At 46.9% G+C, this 23,156-nt stretch overlaps 1 protein-coding gene across 1 annotated transcript in view; it reads right to left on the reverse strand.

Annotated features, from left to right (window-relative positions):
* Nucleotides 1–23,156, reverse strand: part of CABLES1 (Cdk5 and Abl enzyme substrate 1) — a 105,560-nt gene that overhangs the window by 56,972 nt on the left and 25,432 nt on the right. The window contains exons 2-3 of the mRNA XM_067699532.1: nt 7,509–7,580; nt 1,582–1,674 (exon numbers count right to left, since the gene is read on the reverse strand). Coding sequence (XP_067555633.1) covers nt 1,582–1,674; nt 7,509–7,580 — 165 coding nt within the window. The remainder of the gene's footprint in view (nt 1–1,581; nt 1,675–7,508; nt 7,581–23,156) is intronic.

The following is a 23,156-nucleotide window of genomic DNA, read 5'->3' on the forward strand; positions in this document are numbered from 1 at the left end:
AAAGGGCATAAGTAAGGTCTGGATTCAGTAAGAGCCACAAAAGAAAAGAAAAACACGGTGGTGAAATGAATAAGGCACAATAATTGTGACAGTGAGAGTCAGGGTGAGAGAAAGAGACTCAGGGTATTCTAGTTCACAGATGACAGTTGGGTTCATTTTAACTGAAAGCTCTGTACTTAAAATAGGATTACATACTGAGGACATAAAATTATTTGATGGGAGAGTTCAATCTGGCCATTCTAAAACGTTGAATAGCTATGTTCTCTATTCAAGTGAGGTTTAAAAACTTGAAGAAAACAAGTCTTTAAATACTGTAATTGTTAGTTATTCAGGTTGTACAGTGTATTTTACACCAAATTATAGTAATGCTGGGCCTTAATCATGCCATGAGTCTAACTTTTTAGCAGTTTTCATCTGGTATAGATTAGAGATTATTAGTGGGGCCCATATGAGCTTCTGTACATCAGGAGGAGATCAAACGAAATGGTCTTGGGACAGGAACTCTGCTCTGGGATGCGTCTCTAACTATGATCCAGGTCACAGGTTGGTGGAGAAGAGCCACCCCCAGGAGCACAGAGCATCAGGGGACCCCAAGAGGGCTTGCAGCCCTGTTCCCAGCATTGCTGTGAGGCTGCCATGAATGGGCTTCGCCATTCAATTATAAGCAATGCAACAAGGATTCACATCCACTTGTCACCACTTGTCACCAGGAAGGTTTTAACACCAAGGTCATATACATTTAACCATCATTTTCATTTAACAGCCCTTTCCAAAAGAGCAACTCTTTGCTGGAGAAACACATGCTCTAGACGTACGTCAGCAGGCCCAGGAATCTGAATTGGCGCCCAGGGAGAATCTGCTGGCAAAGTCGTGATTCTCCCCTCTTAATGAAAATCAACAGAGAGCCAAACCCGACTTCAGGCGCAGATCTGGCAGGATATTGACTGACCAGAGCACAGAGCCCTGGTGAAAAAAGAAAACAAACCCCAAAAAAGCGGAAAAAGAAACAACAACAAAAAACACCCAAAAAACTCAACTGTTTTTCTGTTCAAAATTTCCTAATAAAAATATATTTCAGTACTATTAAAAATTCAGTTTTAGGGCTTCCCTGGTGGCACAGTGGTTGAGAGTCCGCCTGCCGATGCAGGGGACACGGGTTTGTGCCCCGGTCTGGGAGGATCCCACATGCCGCGGAGCGGCTGGGCCCGTGAGCCATGGCCGCTGAGCCTGCGCGTCTGGAGCCTGTGCTCCGCAACGGGAGAGGTCACAACAGTGAGAGGCCCGCGTACCGCCAAAAAAAAAAAAAAAAAAAAAAAAAAAAATTCAGTTTTAGTTAGTCTAAAAAACTAAGACTTTGGTTGCCATTAGAGAGCAGTATCTTCTATAAACTTCTATGGATGATTCTGGCAGGAGTGGGGTGGAAATAGTAGTCTGTTAGGGAAGGTTACATGAGATGCTGTTCATCTCAACAGCGGGCTTCACTCTGTGAGGTCTGGCCATTCAAAGGGTCCCCTCTTCCCTTCCCCACTGGACCCACCCCCTCCTACAGCAGGATGGGGGCAGCTTTTGTTAGTATGATACCTGCCATTCCTGGTATCGTGTTGCCGCATATTCTTGATAAAATGAATCTTCTTAAAGTTCTTTGGTCTGGGCGAACCTGAGAGAGTACGACATCTGAAAAATAAAGCCATTTCGAAAACACAGTCAGTTGCCCGTGGACAGCTGAGACATCTCCACACAAAGACAGGAAGGAAAGACCAGACTCAAATGGTTTGAGTAACCCCAAGGATAATGAGGACTATATGGCTGGAAGCAAGGAAGCTTTAAAAAAAAAAAACCCAACGACAGACAACTTCCTCGATAATACTGATAATAATTTATATGGGTCTCTGAAGAGCCAGCTAATGAAAACTATTGTCATCAGTTACAATAACATAACCTACACGAATTCCAACGACATTATTTGTTCCTGTCATCTTAAAAAGAATCCTCCTGTATCAACACAGGTAATGGGAACAGAAAACTGTAAATTTAAAGAATCCAGAGGGGAAAAAAACACTGGAAAATTCAGTTTAAAAACAACCCCGAATAGTTTTTCTTCTGTAGCAGGACTCTGGCCTGAATTACCTGGACTATTGCCTCAACATTTAACTTGTCTCTGCCTGGAAGTCGCAGCTTTACTTTGAATGAGAATCAGAGACTGAGACCCAGCTAGTGGCTGTTGGTTTTTTTTTTTTAAAGATAAATTTTAAATAAATATTTGTTGAACAAATTGACTTGGATTCCAATTAATTTTTCCTAGAATATACAACATGTGTTTGCACTACAGGAATAACAGAACAGACCACAGGCTGAAAAGATCTTATTTCTGTATATTTTTTCAAAGGTACCTGGCAAATTCTAAGATATACAACTGCAATAAAAACTAGGAAAAAAGCAAAAATCCCAGCAACTGAGAATCTGAAGTTTGGTGTTGTATTGAGAAAGGGAGCAATGACTTTTCTCGTTGGGTTTTTGCTACCAAATATTTTTGTTTACCTTTCCGACCATGGACCCCGATGGCTGGCTCCCGGCATCAGACGTGGGTGCCTGAGACCTTATGCTTCAGAGAGTGAGTTCCAGAGAAGCAGTGCCCGGCTTCCCCAAACCACACTAAGGTCCAGGCCATCACCCGAGTTCATTCACTTCTGAACTTTGAGGCTTCAGGTAAGAGAATAACAAGATGACCCAACGAGGAGGTACAGTTGAGGGCAGGTGGGGTGTGGGGGCCCATTGGTGGCAAAGGATTAGGGAATGGGCAGCATCACAGACCTGCCTAGCAGCTTGAACCTTTACTCTCCTCCAAGGGCTCCCCCCCTTCAAGGGAAATTGGGGGATAGCCCTGGGCTAGGCTAGGTGCACAGCTCCCAAACCCCCTTACCTGCCCTCAAGTAAGGGCCAGCCTTCCTACAAGCCCTTTCCCAGACAGTGCTGAAAATTATTTTTTTTCTCTTAAGAAACAGCACCTCAAAATGTAATTTAACTTGAAAAAAAAATATAGTAAAGTGAATGAGTGCAGATCAAAGCAAAGACATGGTAGCAGGTATCTGGTGGCTTTCATCAGGGAAACGGGGCTCCCTGGGCCTTGGATCTAGAGGAAGGAAGCCTCCCTGTCAGTCATGTCCATTCCACCGGAGCAGGGTTCACAGCACATGGCCACAGCCTGAGTGGCCCTCCCAGCATCCACCACAAACTCACTACCAGCCCTAGTGACCTATCACTAGTAATATTTCAGATCCCTCCCTGGAAATGTTGTGAGGATTAAACGTGATGATTTCTACAAGAGCTTCATACAGTGTCAAGTGACACGTTCAAATACAAATATTCACATTCATACATATGTACACACATTAATATATACATTTCAAGTGTGTGATTATTATTAAAACCTTTAACTACAAAGGGTGCATATTTTGTTACTGTTTGCCTCCTGTATTCTGAAAACCACAGCCCTTATTAAGGGTCCTGAATTCTTGGTTTTAAATAGATTCTTTTAAAGACGTGCAGAGGGACTTCCCTGGCGGCGCAGTGGTTAGGAATCTGCCTGCCAACGCAGGGGACACGGGTTTGAGCTCTGGTCCGGGAAGACCCCACATGCCGTGGAGCAACTAAGCCCGTGCACCACAACTACTGAGCCTGCGTGCCACAACTACTGAAGTCCACGCGCCTAGGGCCCGTGCTCCACAACAAGAGAAGCCACCGCAATGAGAAGCCCGCGCACCACAACGAAGAGTAGCCCCCGCTCACTGCAGCTAGAGAAAGCCCGTGCTCAGCAACGAGGACCCAACACAGCCAAAAATAAATAGTATAAAAAAAAAAAAAAGACGTGCAGAACCCTGCCTGAGGGCGTTTTGTAGATGCTTCCTGTGGACCTCAGGAAGGGTTTGAATAGGGAAAATCACCCACTAATCCCCCTCCCGACTCCAAGCCTCCGAACCCAGATTCAGCCTTCTTGGGGTCCAAGAAGATTCAGCCTCACTCAGCCTTCCTGGGGCAGCTCTCTGGAAGCAGACCCAGCACCTCAGACTGCCTCTGTTCTACCTCCAGAATGACTGTTAGAGTCTGCAGGCCACCCAAGGTCCCCAATTGTCTCTCTCACACACGCAGAAGGTTCTAGAACTATGTAGTCACTGGAGACAGGAGAATCCTTGAAGGCATAAATGTGTGCTATCATTGGTTGCTGGACCGTTGTTCAGGAGCATCCTCACATCCTTACCCAGCTTCCCCCCAAAATGCAGAGCTTCCTGGGTCCCCCAGTCTGAGGGCAGTGGGCTAAGAGCTAGACTGTGAGGATACCTTCCTAAGACCCTAAGCTGCTCCCTGCCTCCACACCTGCAGAAAGAGGTGCTGTTACGCTCAGGTTTGGGCACAAAATCTCCCAGCCTTCTGCTGAAACCGGAAGTTGGCAAAAGGGGCACAGGTGCCTTTCGGCACCAGAAATTACTTAATGGCACGGCAGCCCGCACACATCAACTGAGACAGGCTGGGAACTGGGGCAGGTGGTGACGGCTGCCGCATTTGCTGCAGCTGAACTGAGGTCTTTCTGGACATCTAACAGAGGCATCCTAGGGGTCCTTATTTCTGGGATACCAGGTAACCACCAGGCAAAGTGGAAAACCCCAGTCTAAAGCCTCTCATTGCAAATGCTCAGTCCTTGGAGTTCAAGGTGGATACAGGAAACTAACCTGTGATGTGCAAGAGAAAGGCAAGACTTTTAAACAGATAACAGAGGTGCTTTCTTTCGATACCAGCATCCAATTCTAACTGCATATGCTACTGATACAGCCCTTTGATCAGCAAGTTGTTTGTTGTCTTGTGTTTTTTTAAGCCTTCAGCCTCCACCACCCCCCACCTAAGAAACGCTTTCAGAGAATTGTGGCATTAACAACAATTGCCAAGGAAACTGGAAGACTAAGCACTCAGGTTATGGCAGGTTAAGCAAAGAAGGAATTAATTTCAAAGCCATCTGCACTGACGTGTAAAAATACCCATTTAAAACCATACATTTTAAGTGATGTAAAATTAAATTAGGATAGAATTAAACTGAAAACTAATTTAATGAAAGATTGGCTCTTTCTTGTTAGCACTGATTATGGGATACACTTAATTATGCAAAAGGTTTTTAATAGATGCCTTGGAGGCTTTTGTTCTAGGTGCTGAGTTTAAAAGCAAGTTGGGCTAATAGCCTTCCGCCCCCGCAGTTCCCAAAACACTTCAGCACCATTACTGGTACATTCATTTCACAGAATCGGGGAGCTGGAAAGGACAGAGATCAGCTGATCTGCCCCTCCCATTTTACAGGTGGGAAAACCGAGGCCCCAGAGTAGGTAAATGAATTTCCAAAGCCACATAACCAGTTGGTAGAAGAATCAGGCCAAGAATTCAAGTCCCCTGACTCCCAAACTAATGCCCCTTCTGCTATTTTTATTTCTTAGGAACAAGTAAGTTTCTAAGTAAGTATCAGAATTCTTTATTGAAGTATAATTGATTTACAGCTTTGTGTTAATTTCTGGTGTACAGTAAAGTGATTCAGTTACATAAATATATATATATATCCTTTTCCATTATGGTTTATTACAGAATATTGAATACAGTTCCTTGTGCTATACAATAGGAACTTGTTGTTTATTTTATAATAGTAGTTAGTTTGTATCTGCTAATCCCAAACTCCTAATTTATCCTTCCTCCGCCCCCTTTCCCTTTGGTAACCATAAATTTGTTTTGTATGTCTGTAAGTTTGCTTCTGCAGTAAATATCAGAAATTTTTCAATTAAAAAAAAGTCCATTAGGGAAAATAAGGACTTCTTAAACTGCCAACTCCCTTGGTTTCAGACTTACTTTTTAAACTTTATATTTACACAAGATCTGTTGAAAATTAAGTATAGCATTCTGTAAGTAAGGGTTGGATGAAGTTACAGTTAAGGCAGAGAAGCCATTTTTACTCTGCCCATTTGTGCTATCACAGGACTGAGGGGTAGAGGACCAGCCTGGGCAGACTCTGAAAGGAGGGTACAGGGGTGATGGGGCCCATGACCAGGAACACAGCACCCAGTTCCTTCTCTGGCCCCCCTTTACCACCTGGAATCCCCGAGGTGACATTTTAGAGCCTGTGACCTTTTTTTAACCTGGTTTCCTTGGTCACAGCTACCACATTGCTCGAACGACCACGGCCCCTTGCATCCTCTCCAAACTCCAGGGCCTTTGCAGTTCTGTTCATTGATTGGCATCAACTGTACTCAAATGCCAAAGCCACTCGGTGCCACCTGAGAACGTTTCTCCCTGACGCTCGCTGATTACTTTGGGCCACTTAATAGAGACGGACAGAAGAACACTTGTGCCCAGGCCACGTGGATCACACAGCCACACACCATCAGCCTAAGATGGTCCCAGAGGCTATGTGTGTTTTCAAAAAGACTTCCAAAGTGGAAATCGGACTGTCTGGCCCTGACTTTCTCTTTGGAATGATGTCGGTGATGAGATTCACAGTCACTGATGCTTCCAATCAGATCCCAGGCCTGGCCTGTCTATGCTCCACCCTTTATCCAGGTGGTCTGTGGACAAGACCCGTGACCTGGGGGTGAAACTCCAGGCAGGGAAGGAGCCCGCTCCAGGGGGAGACGCCTCCCTCCACCTCAGCATCCTCCCAGGCTCAAAGGGAGGAGCCGGGGACTGCCAATCCCTGGCCAGCAGCCAAAGCATGCATGAAGGGTGCAGATGGGGGTTCCCGCAGGAGCTGGTGCGAGGGCATGAGAGCACACACCCTCCCTCGGCTCTGCCCCTGCCATGCATTCCTGTAAAGCCACAGCGTCCCACAAGGTCCCGTCTTGCCTCAGCTCCTCCTGCACAGCCAGCTCAGCTGGGGCTGCGGTGAGGGCTGCAGGGGACGCAGTGTGTGTCTCCTGAACTCCAGGGGGGCCAGGTGGACCGAGGCGCAGATTAGAGGAAGGAGAGCTGCCAGTCAGAGGCCCGGCACAGCTCAGCAACTGCTGTCACCGAGAAAAAGATGCTTCGGAAGCACTTTTCTAATCCAGAGGGAGAAAATGGAATGCTTTCAGCCCCAAGGGAGCACTCACAGCGGACCTACCTGAGTTTCCCAGCACCTGGCTTTGGAGGACCATCGTGGCACCTGCTAATGAAGTCAGGGACTGTGATTACTGTGTCCCCGTGCCTGAGAAAGCCGGGGCAAGAGACGCGCTCTTCTTCATTAAGCAACAATTTTCAAGAGGAACAGGTAACCGCACCTGAATTCACATGCAAACTGGGCTATTCTGATGCATAATTGGGATTTCATAGTGTTCTAGTTCTAATGTTCCAAAGGGCTGGGGTTTCCAAACAGAGTGTGGGGATCTGATGGTCATTTTTAGAATTTAATTCTGTAGATCAAAAACTAAAAAAAAAAATTCAAACTTTGGCCACCACCTTGTATTGCAGGCCATTCACACACACATAAATGCAACCCAAAAACTTACCTCCGTAGAGGAGCGTTCTCCTCAATATCTTCCAGGGTCTCCAAGGACGATCTCTGGGAGATGAGGCGACGTCTGCAGAGAGAGGGAAAAAAAAATCTAGGAGTTAAAACTGCATTGTGAAATGGATCAGGCATTTCTATAAAGCTAAAACTGTTCTAAAAAAATAAAGTCCACTAAGAAAAAAATCAGGCAAAAGGTGTTTTAAGAGGCTGCCATATTCCCAGCCTGTACCCTGAATGCCAAGCCCATCTTGCCTTGCTGAATCCTGAGCTTTTTCTCCCTGGTTGTAGGGCTGCTCTGGTGATTAGGGAAGCGATGGATACTTTTTATGCTGCCTAAAACCAACAAAAGACAAGGTGCCTCTGATAGTGTATAACTTTGGTACTGTGTGCACTTTTTCTAAAGCATTAGATAGTACTGTTAAGTATTCAGATCTCAGTGGTCTGAACCAGCTTTAGCTGATAAATATTAAACATTAAAACCGTACTAAATAAAATCTCAAAATCATTAGGAGGCAAGGAAAAACTTATGGTCTCTGGGCCATAATTTCGAAAGCAACTAGAAACAAGGCAGACCTTATTCCCCTGGGAGAATTTCTCTGAGACCAGGGAGAATATATATCAGGGCGTGATGAGGCAAAACACAAACTCTTTCCATCTGCTAAAGAACTGCAAACCACCTGCCCAAACCCCCTCAATCTAGTTTCTTTTGTCAGACTGAAATAAGAATGAGTCCTAGTTAATTGAGACCAGGCGGGATGGTGGTTGGTAATTTTATAGCAAATCCATGTGAACAAGGGCCATCACTTCATAGTAAATGATTTGGCAGAAGGGTGGTGTGGACAGAAAAATATCTGATTGGGTCTTTACCTTGGGAAAAAAATGAGATTAAAATTACAAGACTATGTCTATTTTGTGTTCATTTGATAACATTTAGGTTAAGAACATGCAATTATAACCATGTTCTAATTTGTTCTAAAGAATAAAAAAATGAAACGCATGTTTTTTGCTTTGTTCTGTGTGTACTTTTTCTGACCAACCACACTGATACCTTTTTGCTTCGTGTTTTATTTTTAATAAGACAATCAGAAGGGTCATTTTTGCAAACCATTCGAGGGCTTCATCAATTTTCTCAGAGCCTGTCTTCATGTTTTGACAGTCAGATCCTTTCTAAAACACTCAGCACACACCTCCCTGCTTCTCTCTCCAGTGAGCCTCGTTTGTCCACATGTGAGACCCAGGAGCTCTCCAACATCACCTTCACTGTCTTCATGACACACTGAACTTCTGCAAGATCTGCAGTTTACTCTGTAATTAACTTATGCTAAACTTCCACTTCTGTAATATGGTATTGTTAGAGTTCCAGCAGTCAGTCAGACCAGGGAGACACTGGTCTTACCTGAGGGGGTGGGGAACTGATTTTATAGGTGGGGATTTGAGAGGTGGCCAATTCATGAGTAAGTAGGACTCGCCTGTGCAGCCCCCTAAGTCCAGGGACTCAGCACGCCAGGACCCCTGTGACAACACCTGGCGGCTGTGGCTTTGAAGGAGGTGTCCAGGCCATCGTGAGGCACAGCCCCTCTAGGTGCCAGGTCTGCCTGGGACGGAGTCCCAGGCTGGGACAGGGACAAACCCCCAGTTAGTCACACTCCCACCCAGTGTAGCTCTCAGGGATAGGTGTCCCATGCTCCCCATCCAAGGGACGGTATGATGCTACACGTGTGCTGGGTCAGACAGACTCCGATTTCCGTCCTGGAGTCTGGAGGCTCTGGGACCTTAGAAGACTCCTTAATCCTGGAGCCCCAGTTTCCTCACCTATGACACGGGAAAATGAGAGCAAGTAAGAAACAAAGAGACATGAAGTCCTTGGCATGGGACAGTTAATGACCAGGAGCTCCTGGGATTTTGATTGTTACTCCAGTTTCCTCCACTGGGGCTGCAGCCTGACCTGATGCCCTCCCCGCTCAAATGACTGGGGTCAGCCTGGCTGTCCCAGCTCTGGCCGCTCCTCCAACCCCTGCCAGTGGCGAGGTCACTCCCAAATGCCTTGTGCCCGAGCCAACCTGTGACACGTGCTCCTTCCACCCCTACACCCCCTTCGAAGCAGAACTAACTTGGTGTCACCTTCGCTGAGGCACTGGCCACCTATAAAATTAGAGCCCCAGGCCTCCCTGCATTCTTCTTACTTAATACCAATGTCTCCTCTGCAGCTGTGATTAAAATGATATTTACTCTGTTTATCTGCGGATAATGTTCTGAGTTTCGTTTTTCATTTTTTTTCTTTTTTTGGCTGCACCGCGCAGCATGTGGGATCTTAGCTCCCCGACCAGGGATCAAACCCTCACCCCCTGCAGTGGAAGCGCGGAGTCATAACCACTGGACTGTCAGGGAAGTCCCTCTTCTGAGTTTTTAAATCAAAAGTGAAATATTAATTTAAGTATGCACCCCTAAATTGTCATTAGACATAACATAGTCACAGGCAGAAATAAATGTATGGGTTTCAGATCCTGAAAATCCCAACAAATCCTGTCAAACTTTGAGTCTTCCTCTGCAGGCGAACGCAGAGGCACCTGTCACCTCTGCATTTTCAGGTGACAGGTAAACAGACATTTAACATTTGGCTCAATCTGCAGCCGAGGTGACTGCAGCAACTGTGCAGCTTCAAGCTCTCCCTTCCTTCAGTTATCGTATCAGAGGTCCCCTGGGAAGCTCTGTGGTTGGCCCCTTGGGCAGTGAAGATACAACCAAGGCCGCAGCAAAGGCCAGGCAGGTGCATCCTTTTCTGCCCACCCACCCGACCAAGCCTGGCCTGCTGGGACCACAGAGCTGATCCCGGCTTAACTCTTGTCCTCAAGGAGCTCATATTCAAGGGGGAATCCATGGGACCACCAGCAGGGAATTCCATTAACAACCCCTCAAGCTCCTCTGGCATTTGAGGCTGTCTCCCTTTCCCACCCCAAGAAGAGCATGGCCAGCCCTCCAGCTGAAAATGTGTCCAAAGGAACACACGGAGGACACATGAGGCCCTGCCAGGCGCCCTGGGCCTCCCGTCCAACATTCAAACCAGGGGGTTCACCCTAGAAAACTAGGTCAATTCATAAAAGCACACAATCTGACAATTCCCCCATCTAAAACCCACATCCGGCAATTCCTATGCTGGAAAAGACAGATGCTATTTGGAAAATAATCAAATTAGAATACATCTTTCTACATATTTATAAGGATTTGTTTTCGAAAAGCCAGTACATTTGATATTCTCTTCATGAGTTGAACAGGTATAGATTCTCTCCCTCTCACACACACAGAGGCACTTAAGGTCTGGATTCCTCAGAGGGAAAAAAATTCAAAACCCAAATGCCCACCTGTTCCTTTAAATTCAGCAGATGTGTGCTTCCCTTCTTCATGAACAGAACTAAGCAATATATTCTTTGAGATGCACGTATACAGCTTGGAAAGAACTACCACGGATCATTGTAAAGAAACTGTCATATGGTACCAGAAAAACGAAGATGCGATGCCTGCCCTTCCTGCCACGAGGGCCTGCCCTGTGATGGTAGCTCATCTCTGCCCCTGCCACCCCGCTAAATCCTTCCAAGCTGTGTAGTAACCTTTCCCCTTATCTTCTATCTTCAGAAAGCCCACAGTGGAAGGGAAGGCTAAGGGCGGGTGGCCCACCTTCACCAGGCACTTTTCACCCCGTTATCTGCCTCATAAACCAAGTCCATTACTGTGCAGACTCCTTACCATTGGGCACAGTTGACAAGCAGAGGTCTTTGAATATTTTAATGACTGATGAGGAATACTTAGCCTTGGGCCAAAACAGCATGCCCCCTTATTAACCAAGAAGACATTCAGTAAGAGCCCAAGTGTTATACGTCGAAATCACTAAATGCAAGATTGAGTCCTCAGAATTCAGGGTTCCCCATCTTGTCTGACAATTGTAATTTGGGCCCTTCCATACTGGCCACCAACACTTCTGAGGCCGATGTGGTTCACATTCAACACTCATATGTAAGTCAGCCTCCCTAAAGCCCCCAGACTCATTTTAGAATACTACCCTTTGAATGTCGGACTCTGCCTAGGCAAGGAAATTCTAATCCATGACAAGGTTGCCTATCTGGATATACCTACTTGGACCAAATTAATCCACTTATCATTAGGGCTGATGGTTGATTGTGGTGTAAGTCACCACCGAGCGGTCCTGGGACCCAGGGCTGGTCACAGTGGGAATTACGGCAGCAGAGCCTCACCAGAGTGGACTCTGGGCTCACTAATGTCCCTGCTGACCAGTGAGGCTGGGGCAGGGTCATCCTAGCTCCAGCTGGGCCCAGGGTTTAGGGCGGTGATTTAGGACCAAGCTGGGATAAAGAAGGTGACCCCCAGCCTCAGCACTGGTGTCAAACAAGTAGGTCGAGTTGGATCAATGCTCTCCACCCAGGGAACATTAATAATCTCTGGGGGAAAAACACAAGCTTTGGGAGCAAGAAGGGACCCTGACCATCTGGGCCAACCATTCCTACCCTCACAAAAAGGCAATTTAGCTGTGTGGTTCCCCCCATGGATGGAGTCCCCTTCCTGGCTGGCAGGCCGCTGTAGGGCAGGGTTACCTCTTCACAGACGTGAGGGAATGAGGGCCTCACGGATCCCTCAGTTACACAGAGGATGGGCCAGCTGAGGTCATAATTACTTCAGATCTGTTCCAACAGTTATTATGACCAAAAAAAACCCAAACAAACAAAACCTCCAATCATAAAAATAACTTATAGCCACGAGACACCCACAGACTTGTAATTTTTTTTTTTTTTTTTTTTTTGCGGTACGCAGGCCTCTCACTGTTGTGGCCTCTCCCATCGCGGAGCACAGGCTCCGGATGCACAGGCTCAGTGGCCATGGCTCACGGGCCCAGCTGCTCCGCGGCATGTGGAATCTTCCCGGACCGGGACACGAACCCGTGTCCCCTGCATCGGCAGGTGGACTCCCAGCCACTGCGCCACCAGGGAAGCCCCCAGACTTGTAATTTATTTGCTGTGTTACTTGGGTCCTGCTCCCACTGACCACGTCACCTCCCTCCCCCAGACAAAACTGACCACTCCAGCCAGTGAGCTGCTCAGGCTCTCCTCACCTGCATAGCCCCAGGGATGGAAGATGCTCAGTAAACAGCAGGGACTCGATCAGGGCCGGTTGAATAAACTAATGAAGTCCACCATCTGCCGGTGGCTGTTTGGGATTTTCCCAGAGAGCACCAGACCTTCCACTCAATGCTTTTCTATACACAATTACTACTGGCTCTTCTCTATTCAATACACAAGGTCCCAACCTGATCACCAGGAGCCCAGAAATCATCCTCAGAAAGCTTCCCATTGTCTCACTACAGCGGGAAGAAGAGGGAGGCAGAAGACCCTCATCCTGCAGGGCTGGGGTGATTGGGTGGGCAGAAGGGCCAGGGCCCCCAGCACAGCTCAGCAGTTCATAGGCAGAAGGCATGATCCGTTTAAAATGGATTTCTTCTGTTTGAGTTTATTAAACATTCATCTTTCCAAATGGATTTTTTCCCCCTGCTTTTGTGACTATAAGAGTACTATGTTCCACTGTTTAAAAAAAAAATTCAAATTAGGAAACGTATAAAGTAGAAACTGAGGAAATGACCTGCAAACCCCAGGGCCCAAAGAGCACCTTCTAAGAGTTTAGTGTATGACCTTTTAGACTTGTTCCTATTTCCACATCAACTTATAAATGTGTGTGTGTGTGTGTGTGTCTGTGATTGAAACTATGAAAAAGACAAGAAGAATTTGCTTTTTTAAAACCAAAGGCAACAAGGAAGCGCAACCCGCCATGGGGTGAAGCTGGAATCTGGCTCCACTGTTGGTGACATGTGCAGTGTCTGAGCAAGATATAAGGATGGGATCTCAGAGGGACAGCTGCTAAGAGAGAATCTGGGGTCCTTCCCGGGCTGGGAAGCAGCCCCCGGGGCTGGGTACCCTGTTCTCTGGCTCTGGACCAGCAAGTGAGGAGCAGTGAGCACAGAGGGGCTGTGCTTGCTTGCTTGCAACACCAGCTAGGGAAGAAGGGGATCGAGGACCACCGGTAGGATCAGGGCTCCAAGCGCACCGCCGAGGCTTGGTCTGATGCCCGCAGGTCCAGCAGCCTTTCCCACGCTGAGGTGCAGATGCGGGAATGGTGGCCCGAGACCTTTCTGGGGGCTGGAGAACTATCTCACTACCTCAGGTAAAAGAGGTACTGCAGGCAAGGAATCAGGGCTGGACAGCAAGCAGTCCCACTTCAACCTAGAGACCACGGGAGTCTTCATCCCTCAGCCTCCTTTTCTGACTCAGAGTCACAAAGCTTCCAAGGTCCCAATCAGGGCCCGGCAAGAAAAGGTGTGAGCGTCACTAACCTAGAAAGCAGAGCTGGCCTTTTGAGCAGTTAGGAAATCCCTTTGCAAAATGTCATAAGATCCCATCCCCTGGTTCGTATATCTCACGTACGAGGGGAAGCTCACTACCTCAAGAAGCCCTAAAGAGAAGAACCACTATGTATCTAAGAATCGTACTTTCACTGATACAGCTTCTGAGTATCAAAAGCTTCTGAGTATTTGTGAAAATTCTCGTTTTCAAATACCAGGCTTCAAAGTCAAATGCTAACATCCCCACTGTTCTTTCCTTCATTTCTCTAATGCAGCTTCAAATTGTTGAGGTCACAGCCCCAGGAGCTCGATCTCCAGATTCAGCAACTAAGTTGTGATAACTCTGGTCATGATTTGGCAAATTTTAAAGCCAGGATTCCAGATGCTCCCGTAGCAGAAGTCAAATCAGATTGTGCTCCTTGAAGAAGCAAACTGTTTTGCACCAATACATATGTGTTCACAGATGAGAAGGAAAAGTCAGCTGTCCCCTCTCAACAGAAGCTACAGGCTGAAAGCAAAAACGGCCTTGGCTTCAGCCTGAAGGTGTGTTTGTCAGGTGCATGCTCGGTTCTGCTTTCCACGATCTAAAGCTTCATCCAGCAGCAAAGGTGCTGAAACTGAGTGAGGCCCTACCTTGCTCACCTGGCAACGGCTGGTTGATAGACTGTGGAAGAAATCCCAGAGGAGAGCTGTGGAATCTGACATAGCAGTGGCGCACTGGCTGGGCCAGGCCACCAGGTTGGGGGGACTGCAGAGCACCATGCCTGGACCAGTCAGGTCCTGCAATGCCACTGAGCAAAGAGCACATGGCTGATGTGCTTGTGCAGGAAAAAACCCCTCTCCCTGTGGCAGCATATATGTCTAAAGCCAGATCCATACGCAGAATACGGATGGACAGTTCACACCCCCCCAGCGGTCATGGAATTTTCCTTGTAAAGGAAGGAAAATAGATCATCTTTAAGAAAAGAAGGGCTGTGTGGATCAAGAAACAGACAAAATGCTAGGAAACTGATTTTGAATCTGGCTATATTTTAGAGTCTCTAGCTGATAATCAGACACAGAATCGCCGAGAATTGCCAATCAGCTTGTTCAAATAAGACCTGTTTCTACATTAAAAAATATCCAGCCATTTATTTCCTATTTTTGCAAACATTTATTTATTAATGATATATCAAGTACCAAGCAGCAAGCTGGATGCTGAAATACAGCAGTGCAAAACGTAGACACTATCCCTCCCTCATGGAGTTTAAATTTATGGTCAGGAAGACAGACACTGAACAAGTAACATAATTCTAGTTGTGAAAGAGATTAACACAAGGGAGGAAGAAAACAAACTACCTATAATACTGTGGGGCTACTAGCAAGATACATTTCAGTTATTTGTAAACATACTGAGCTCTTGTTTCCGCATGTGTGTCAAGAACTTCCCTGGTGGCACAGTGGTTAAGAATCCGCCTGCCAACGCAGGGGACACGGGTTCGACCCCTGGTCCGGGAAGATCCCACATGCCACGCAGCAGCTAAGCCGATGAGCCACAACTACTGAGCCTGCGCAGCTAGAGCCCGCAAGCTACAGCTACTGGGCCCGTGTGCCACAACTACTGATGCTCGCGCAGCTAGAGCCTGTGGTCCGCAACGAGAGAAGCCACCGCAATGAGAAGCCCGCGCACCACAACAAAGAGTAGCTCCCGCTCGCCACAACTAGAGAAAGCGCATGCGCACCAACAAAGACCCAATGCAGCCAAAAATAAATAAACAAATAAATTTTAAAGAGAAAGAAAGCAACTCCAAACGTTTACAAAGAATACAGAGACACTCAGCTTGCCTGAGTCTACGTTTGTTTTGAGGTTCTCATCAGACTCACCAAATCCTGGAAAACCAAGGTGTGAGGTCATCTTAGCATTTAGGGCTGTGCAGAGACGGACTTGTTGGCAGGATTTAATGACTGGCCAGGTTTGCACTCCTCAGATGCCCCACTCCACCCTGCCCACTGTGCCCTGCTGATCTTACAAAACACCCTTTCCATCATGTCATCCCCTAATTTGAAGATCCACAATGATTCCCTCTGGGAACAAGTTCAAACTCCTCTGACGAAGGGACTAGATGGGGAGATCAGAAGACAGGGCAGACACAGCACACATGGCCATCCCGAAGGCACCTCCCAGTCTCCTGGGGCATCCCAGGAAATAGAGGGGCCATGACAGAGCCACGAGTTGACACTGCCACATTCTAATTCCCCCTCAGCCTCATCCCGGAGGGAAGGGCCTGGCCCTGCAGCTGGAGGGAGCAAGTTGGGCCAAATGTGCAGAAGAAGAGAAACGAAGAGCAGGTGTATTGGTTGAAAAAGAAAATCAGGACCCAGAAAGGTTTTGGGTTTGTGTGGCCGATGAGATCAAACGACATTACCTTTGCAATAGAACATGCTGGATAGCCATGGGGGTGACACGTGGGGCCCAGACCAGGGCAGGGTGAGGGTGGAAAGGAGACATGAGCAATGGAAAACCACTCATTAAAGGCGCCTTCAAAAAACCACTCAAAAAGAATCGCCTTCATCCTGGAGACCAAAGAGCCCTGTGGATCGAACAGAACCAATCCAAGGAGTTTGGGGCCAACTCACGCATGTTCTGGGTGGGCCCCAGAATCAAAGGAATCACATCCAGGTGTTTCTGTGAAAAGAGTGCCCTGAGCCAGGTGAGGGAGGGCGGCTGGGAACCCAGCACCTGGACCCGGAGTTTAAGGCCAGGACAGACCAGGTGTGGAGTGTGGGGGGGCAGGGGAGGGCACAAGTGAGCTTGAAGGAGAGTCAAGATTTAACTGGGAGAGGACCTCCTGGAGAGGAAGCAGCCGGACTAGCCCGGGAGGTTCAGGGTGGACTCAGGAGGGACCTGAGGAGGGACATACATACTTCATGGGAGCTGAACAGGATGCAACACCAGGCTTTGCAAGACATAGAGGAATTCCCTGAAGCAAAGTCTGGGAAGGAGCCCAGTAGGAGCCAGGAGCCAGACAGGCCCCTATCAGATGGCTGAGGTTAGTTCCAGGAGGAGCTGGCGAGACCCCAAAGGCCAAATGAACACGCAGATGGGTGGGCTGGGGCCTGGCACCACAGTGAGATGGAACAAACACGTGCACCCATAAGCGTGTGTGCACTTGCGTGTGCATTTACACAGTGTTCCCTTCTGAATGGGAACAACGGAGGTGCAGGAACACCTGCAGGGCACATGTGGGGAAGCAAGGTGCAGGCACAGTTGGCTGGAGACGCTTCCTTTGACGGAGGCTGATTGCAACGGGTTCTGAGCTTTCCAAAGACTCACAAGCACCTGAGTCGTGTCAGATGGACCCTCGGCCTCCACTCATCTCCAGCCTCTTCAGGAAGGGTGGGTCATCCTGGACCCTCTTCTCTGTACTCAGGGCGGGGCCTTCTCTTAAACAGTCCACCCTGACAATAGCCCAAGCATCATCGGTGACCTCACCTTTCTTTCCCAGTCATTAGGAGGACTTAACTGTTGCTTTGCAAGAATGCCTTTACATGCTGAAGACCTTTTAAGTTGTTAGACGGCAGAATGGGTGCCCTCTGTGTCCATAGTCAGTGCTATGGGGTCTGCAGCACAAAGGCTAGAGATGGACGAGAAGAAGCCAAGCCCCGCCCCGGGAGGTGACCTCCTCTCCCCAGCTCCCCGGTCTTGAAGGGCTGAGATGTCAACGGGAGCTAATTTCATCAGAACGGCAGAGGCAGGTGGGGCTGGTTACTTCTCCGCTGGCATTTCACTGAAACTTTCAGAGGCTGCCTCGCAGCATAATCGCTCCCCTGAGTTTCTCCCTTGGTTTCCAGCTTGACCTTTCCCTGTTCCGAAGGGCCGTCAGTAGAAATGGATTCTGACAGCTCGGAAACAGCATGCAATTGTTTATAGCAAATTCGGGGCGGATGGGGTTTCATCCATCTTTATTTTCTGCTTTTTCCGATTAACCATGGCCCACGCTCTGTCGCAGCTTATGGAAACGAAGACTAATCGTCCCTTGTCTTTCCAGCTTCAAGCATCGGCCTCCCTTTTCCTAATGAGGGGCCCAAACGATCTCACTCCTCTCTGGAAGCCTTTTTAAAACGCCTTGCTTCTCCTCGAGCCGAGGTTTATTCCCTTTATTGAAAGCTGACGGGGGTTGGGCACAGCTGAATCGCTGGCCTCACAAGGGGCTTATAGGGTAAGGAATGCCCCAGGGGTGACCAAATCTTAGTTCAAAAGAAAACTCAGAATCTGCTTCACCTGCTCTTCATCCAAATGCCACCATCTTCCTAAGGCACAGTGCGGTGCCACCTGCTCTGCGAAGCTACCTCTGACATTTTCTGAATTCCTACCTCATTTCGTACCTTTACTGTATTACGTGGAAATTTTGATATCTAGATACTTGTAGAATGATTGATTTTATTCTTATTACACCCTGTATCTCCAACCTGACTGCAAATACCTTGGAGAGATAACTACGTCTTCCCTTCTCTGAAACCCCCTCAGTGACTGGCACATTACCTGGTCATAGTAGGTGCTCAATAAATCCTTAAGTACAGCATGAACAACTGTCTGTAGCTACAGCCGGCACACAAAGGGCAAGGATGGATCTTAACTCCAGGGAGTCAGATTAACACTGCTCTGAGGGACTATTCTGAGACCCCTCACCAAACCAGCAGAGGCCCAAACCATATCAGGAATGAGGTCCAAATGAAAGCTGGGAGGGATCTCTGAGATCACCAGATCACCTGTGGTCAAACTTCTTCTGCGCAGCAGAATGTTTTTTTTTTTAAACTAAATCTTGTATCAAGTCTCCATATATGAAACAGATTAGAATAATTATAAATTTAATAAGTAACTTTTTTATATTCAAATGTATAACTCAATCACTATTAGAACAGTGAAGCTATTTTGCTGTACAAGCAAATCTGAAGTTATGGTGACATTTCTAGTCTGAGGTCAATCTCAGCATCTAGCTTATTTCTTTTGGTCTTGGTTGTACAGTATGGAGATAATCCCAATTGATACAGATAGGTAGGTGCCTACGGTAACCGTTTTTAAATGTCTCAGGACCCACTTCAATTAAATAGATGCGGCAGGTGAAGCTTAGCTGCACAGAATCGACTTACTGTGGCAACATGTTAATTAATGCAAAATTAATGTATTGACAATCACCAGCATGATAGCTATGAACACTACTGAGTTTGTACTTTTCCACAGTTTTAAAAACACTTTATATATGTATATAAGTGTGTAACATACACACATATAAATTATACCTCAAAATGTTAAACAGAATTACCCCATATGACTGGCAATTCCATTCCTAGACATAATCCAAGAGACATGAAGGTTATACTCACACAAAAAGTCGTACATGAATGTTCACAGCAGCATTATTTACAATAGCCAAGATGTGAAAACAACCTAAATTTCATCGACTGATGAATGGATAATAAAATGCAATATTCTTCAGCCATAAAGAGGAATGAAGTACTGATACATGCTATAAAACGGATGACCCTTGAAAACATTATGCAAAGTGAAAGAAGGGAGTCACAAAAGACCACATGGTGTATGATTCCAATTATATGAACTCCATAGAGGCAGAAAGTAGATTAGGGGTTGCCTAGGGTTGGGTGGGGGGAGCGGGAAGAATGGGGAGTGATTGCTAATGGCCACAGGGTTTCTTTTTAGGGTGATGAAAATGCTCTAAAATTAGAGAGTAGTGATGGTTGCACAACTTTGTGAATATACTAAAAACTGCCGAATAGTACACTTTAAATGAAGACTGTATGAATTATCTCAATCAAGCTGTTAAAGTGATAAAGATAATCTATATATGTGGGAAACTATATTCTGAGAAAAAAACAGAGTCAAAATGAATCAACTGTTTGTGGAATTCCTTAAAGCCCTCGCTGAGTTCCTTAGTGCTCTATTGAGATAATACGATTATGAAAACTATGAATCTGGTTCCTTTCCTTTGACCAGACCTATGGACACTAAGAGCTTAGCTGACCTGCCCAGGCCAGGGCCAGATGGTCAGAAAGCAAGGACAGGGCCCAGATGATCTCACTGCAGAGCTGGCTCCTTTTCTTTCTAATGTGGCTTAAGCTGGCCCTTTCAGGGGGTGTTTCCAGCGCTCGGTAACAGGAACCAGGTAAGCACAGAAGGCGGTGATAGGGGCACACTCACCACTTTCACCAGGGCCTCGTTTTCTCCCCCATCTCCCACGGGCATCTCCAGCTCAGCATCACCAACACTGCTGACAGACAACACGTCCGTCCCCTTTCTCCCTGCATCCTTGCAGGGCAAAAAGGGACCTCCTTACTGCACACATCAAGGTGGCATATTTGTTTGGAGTCTGAGACTTCGGCTTCCTTAACTTCCCATTTCCCTCACCTCTGGTGCAAGACACACTTGCAAACGACTCCCTTTTTATTAAAGGCTCATCCTGTTTTCTAGAGAGAAGAGAGCCTGGGAGCAATTTCAGGCCTCCAAGAAGCAAGAAGCAAGACAATACACCCTCTGAGGTGCTTCTGTCAGCGTCTGGGTGGGTAGTTTAATTTTTTAACAGCTCGTTTGGAGCCCTTTGAAAATATATTATTAGCACATTGGCCTCACCATATACCTAATTTAGCAACCATGGTTCTAATTACCAGGCTGTTCAGGAAGGGTTTCCAAAGTGAGTTTGCAGCCTGAGCGCTGTGCGGAAAACCACATGAATATTTACTTAGATGTTCCATGGATTCAACTTATTGGATACTCTGGCGAAAGTCTAACCCAGAAGTCTGAGTAGCCCTTTATGCCAGGGCTTTGGTGTGATACCACGTGGTTATTATGGAAAATAATATATTCTTTTTTAATAGAAAAATATTTTATTGAGGTATAGTTGATTTACAATATTATATTAGTTTCAGGTGTACAACACAGAGCTTCAATATTTTTATAGATTATGCTCCATTTGAAGTTATTATAAAATATTGGCTATATTCCCTGTGCTGTACAATATATCCTGATAACTTACTTATTTTATACGTGATAGTTTGTCTCTTAATTCCCTACCCCTATCGTGCCCCTCTGTTTTCCCCTCTTTCCCATCAGTAACCACTAGTTTGTTCTCTGTACCTGGGAGTTTGTTTCTGTTTTGTTATATTCATTTGTTTGTTTTATTTTTAGGTTCCACATATAAGTGATATCATAGAGTATTTGTCTTTCTCTGTCTGACTTACTTCACTCAGCACAATACCCCGCAGGTCCACCCATGTTGTTGCAAATGGCAAAATTTCATTGTCTTTTACGGCTGAGTAGTGTTCCATTGTACATATATGCTCACAAATAATATATTCTTAAAAACTTCCAAGGTGGGTGATATGCCATTTCCAACCAATGTTTTCACAAAGCAACAGACTAAAATCAATGCAATCAGCTGCCATTTTATTTTCCTAAGGATGCTCAGTGGCGTCATTCTTTAGGGCAGGATCCTTAAACTGGGGTCTCTGGACCTCTTAGGGGTTCTGTGCACCTTTAAAATCAGATGTAAAGTATGTGTGTGTGTGTGTGTGTGTGTGTGTGGGTGTGGGTGTCTGTGTGTCCATTTTCTCTCTTTTCTAAAAGAGAATCTATGAGATCCCAAGAGAAGATTAGAAACCACTGTTATCAGGCAAAGAATGATGCTACCGGGGGTAGCAGGGGTGACAGGGCAGAGTCCTAGATCCAGTTCTGTCTCTATTACGTGACTTTAAGCAAGATGTCACTGTCACCATTATCAGTGTCATCGGCACAGATACAAATATTCACAGTCCTAGGTATTGGGGATGCAGAGAAGAGTAAAGAAACGTAAGACTCGGTTCCTGTTCTGGGTGTCATGACCTAGTATGCAGACAGGGCAAACACAGCTCTGAAACTTGTAGACTTTGGTCAAGTACTCACAGGCCAGAGCTTGGAATGCAGGTGAGCTCTGAGCCGTGCCCCACTTGGCAGGGAGGCAAGGCTGAAGGGATCGTGGGGAACCAGAGCTCCACTGAGGGTGCGTGTAGAAGGTGAGTCTGTGGAGCCTTTGGCTCTGCTCAATGGGGGTCAAGCCCAGGTGGCTAGGGTTTCACTGGGTGGCAGGAATCTTGGAAAAAGCTGAGGGATGACAGTCAAAGCAACACCAAAGCAGAGATGAGGGCCTTCTCTGCAAATTGGGTAGATTCCTAAAGATTGCAGGAGAAATAATAACACTTTGATATATCGAAAGGAAAGTAGAGAAAAGTGAAAGAGAAGGACTTTGTAAACCTTTACCAAGAGATGGGGGCATGAATCAAGATATGCAGGGCAGAGGAGAAGACTGCACATATACTCTGGGAAGGTCCAACACATGTGAAACTGCCCCTCTACCACCTGGAACAAAGCTCGCCTGAACTACCAACTGTTGTGCATTCGAACGTCCATCCACCATTTACTAACTACCCACGACAAGGTGCTGGGGGATCAAGAATGCATAGAGCTCAGTCCCTGCCTTCAAGGACAACCTGATGGGGAGACACCTTCAGAGAGATGATTAAAAAGGAGAGTGCACGGATGGATGTGTTGTGAGAGCAACGAGGAGACTCGGGGAAGGCTCCCAGGGTGCCAGTGCTGGGACGGACCTTGGCGACCACTCATCCAGGTGAGGAGACCACGCATGGCCCAGCTGCACAGGTCACGTGTTAGCAAAGCCCCAGTTATGTACCACACCACCTGGCTCATCTCCAAAGGCAAGAGCAACCTCTGCCCTTCTTTGCCACCAAAACGTATCAAGGTTAAGAAGGCGGTCTTCACTGTTTCTCTACAACGCAGAGCAGCCCCTCAAACCGATCCCTGCTCAGCCTGGGAGATTTTGTTCCTGGATTTCAACACGTGTCCTTTGAAACTGAAGCTCGTCAAGCGTCAGAACAGGCAAGGCGCACTCGGAGGCGGGACTGGGCCTATTACATTGGCGCCAAGATTTAATGCCTCGTAATCATCAAGAGCCCACTTTCCCAGGTTCATAAAAACCCAGCAGTCTGGCTTCTGCAGTTAGACTAATAAAAAGCACAATGGGCATAAAGGGACCCAAGGCCCGTCCACATGCCACCCGAGAAGCCTTGGTTATGTGGTCCTGGAACCCAGAAACACCCCTACTGCCCACCCTGCCAGAGGCCATAGAGAAGGTGTGGAAGAAGGCTGATGTCCATCCTGTACGCCTGAGACAGCACCTCCAACAGCACCCAGGCTCTCGG

The sequence above is a fragment of the Pseudorca crassidens genome, chromosome 12 (assembly GCF_039906515.1).
Source record: "Pseudorca crassidens isolate mPseCra1 chromosome 12, mPseCra1.hap1, whole genome shotgun sequence".
NCBI classification, from domain to species: domain Eukaryota; kingdom Metazoa; phylum Chordata; class Mammalia; order Artiodactyla; family Delphinidae; genus Pseudorca; species Pseudorca crassidens.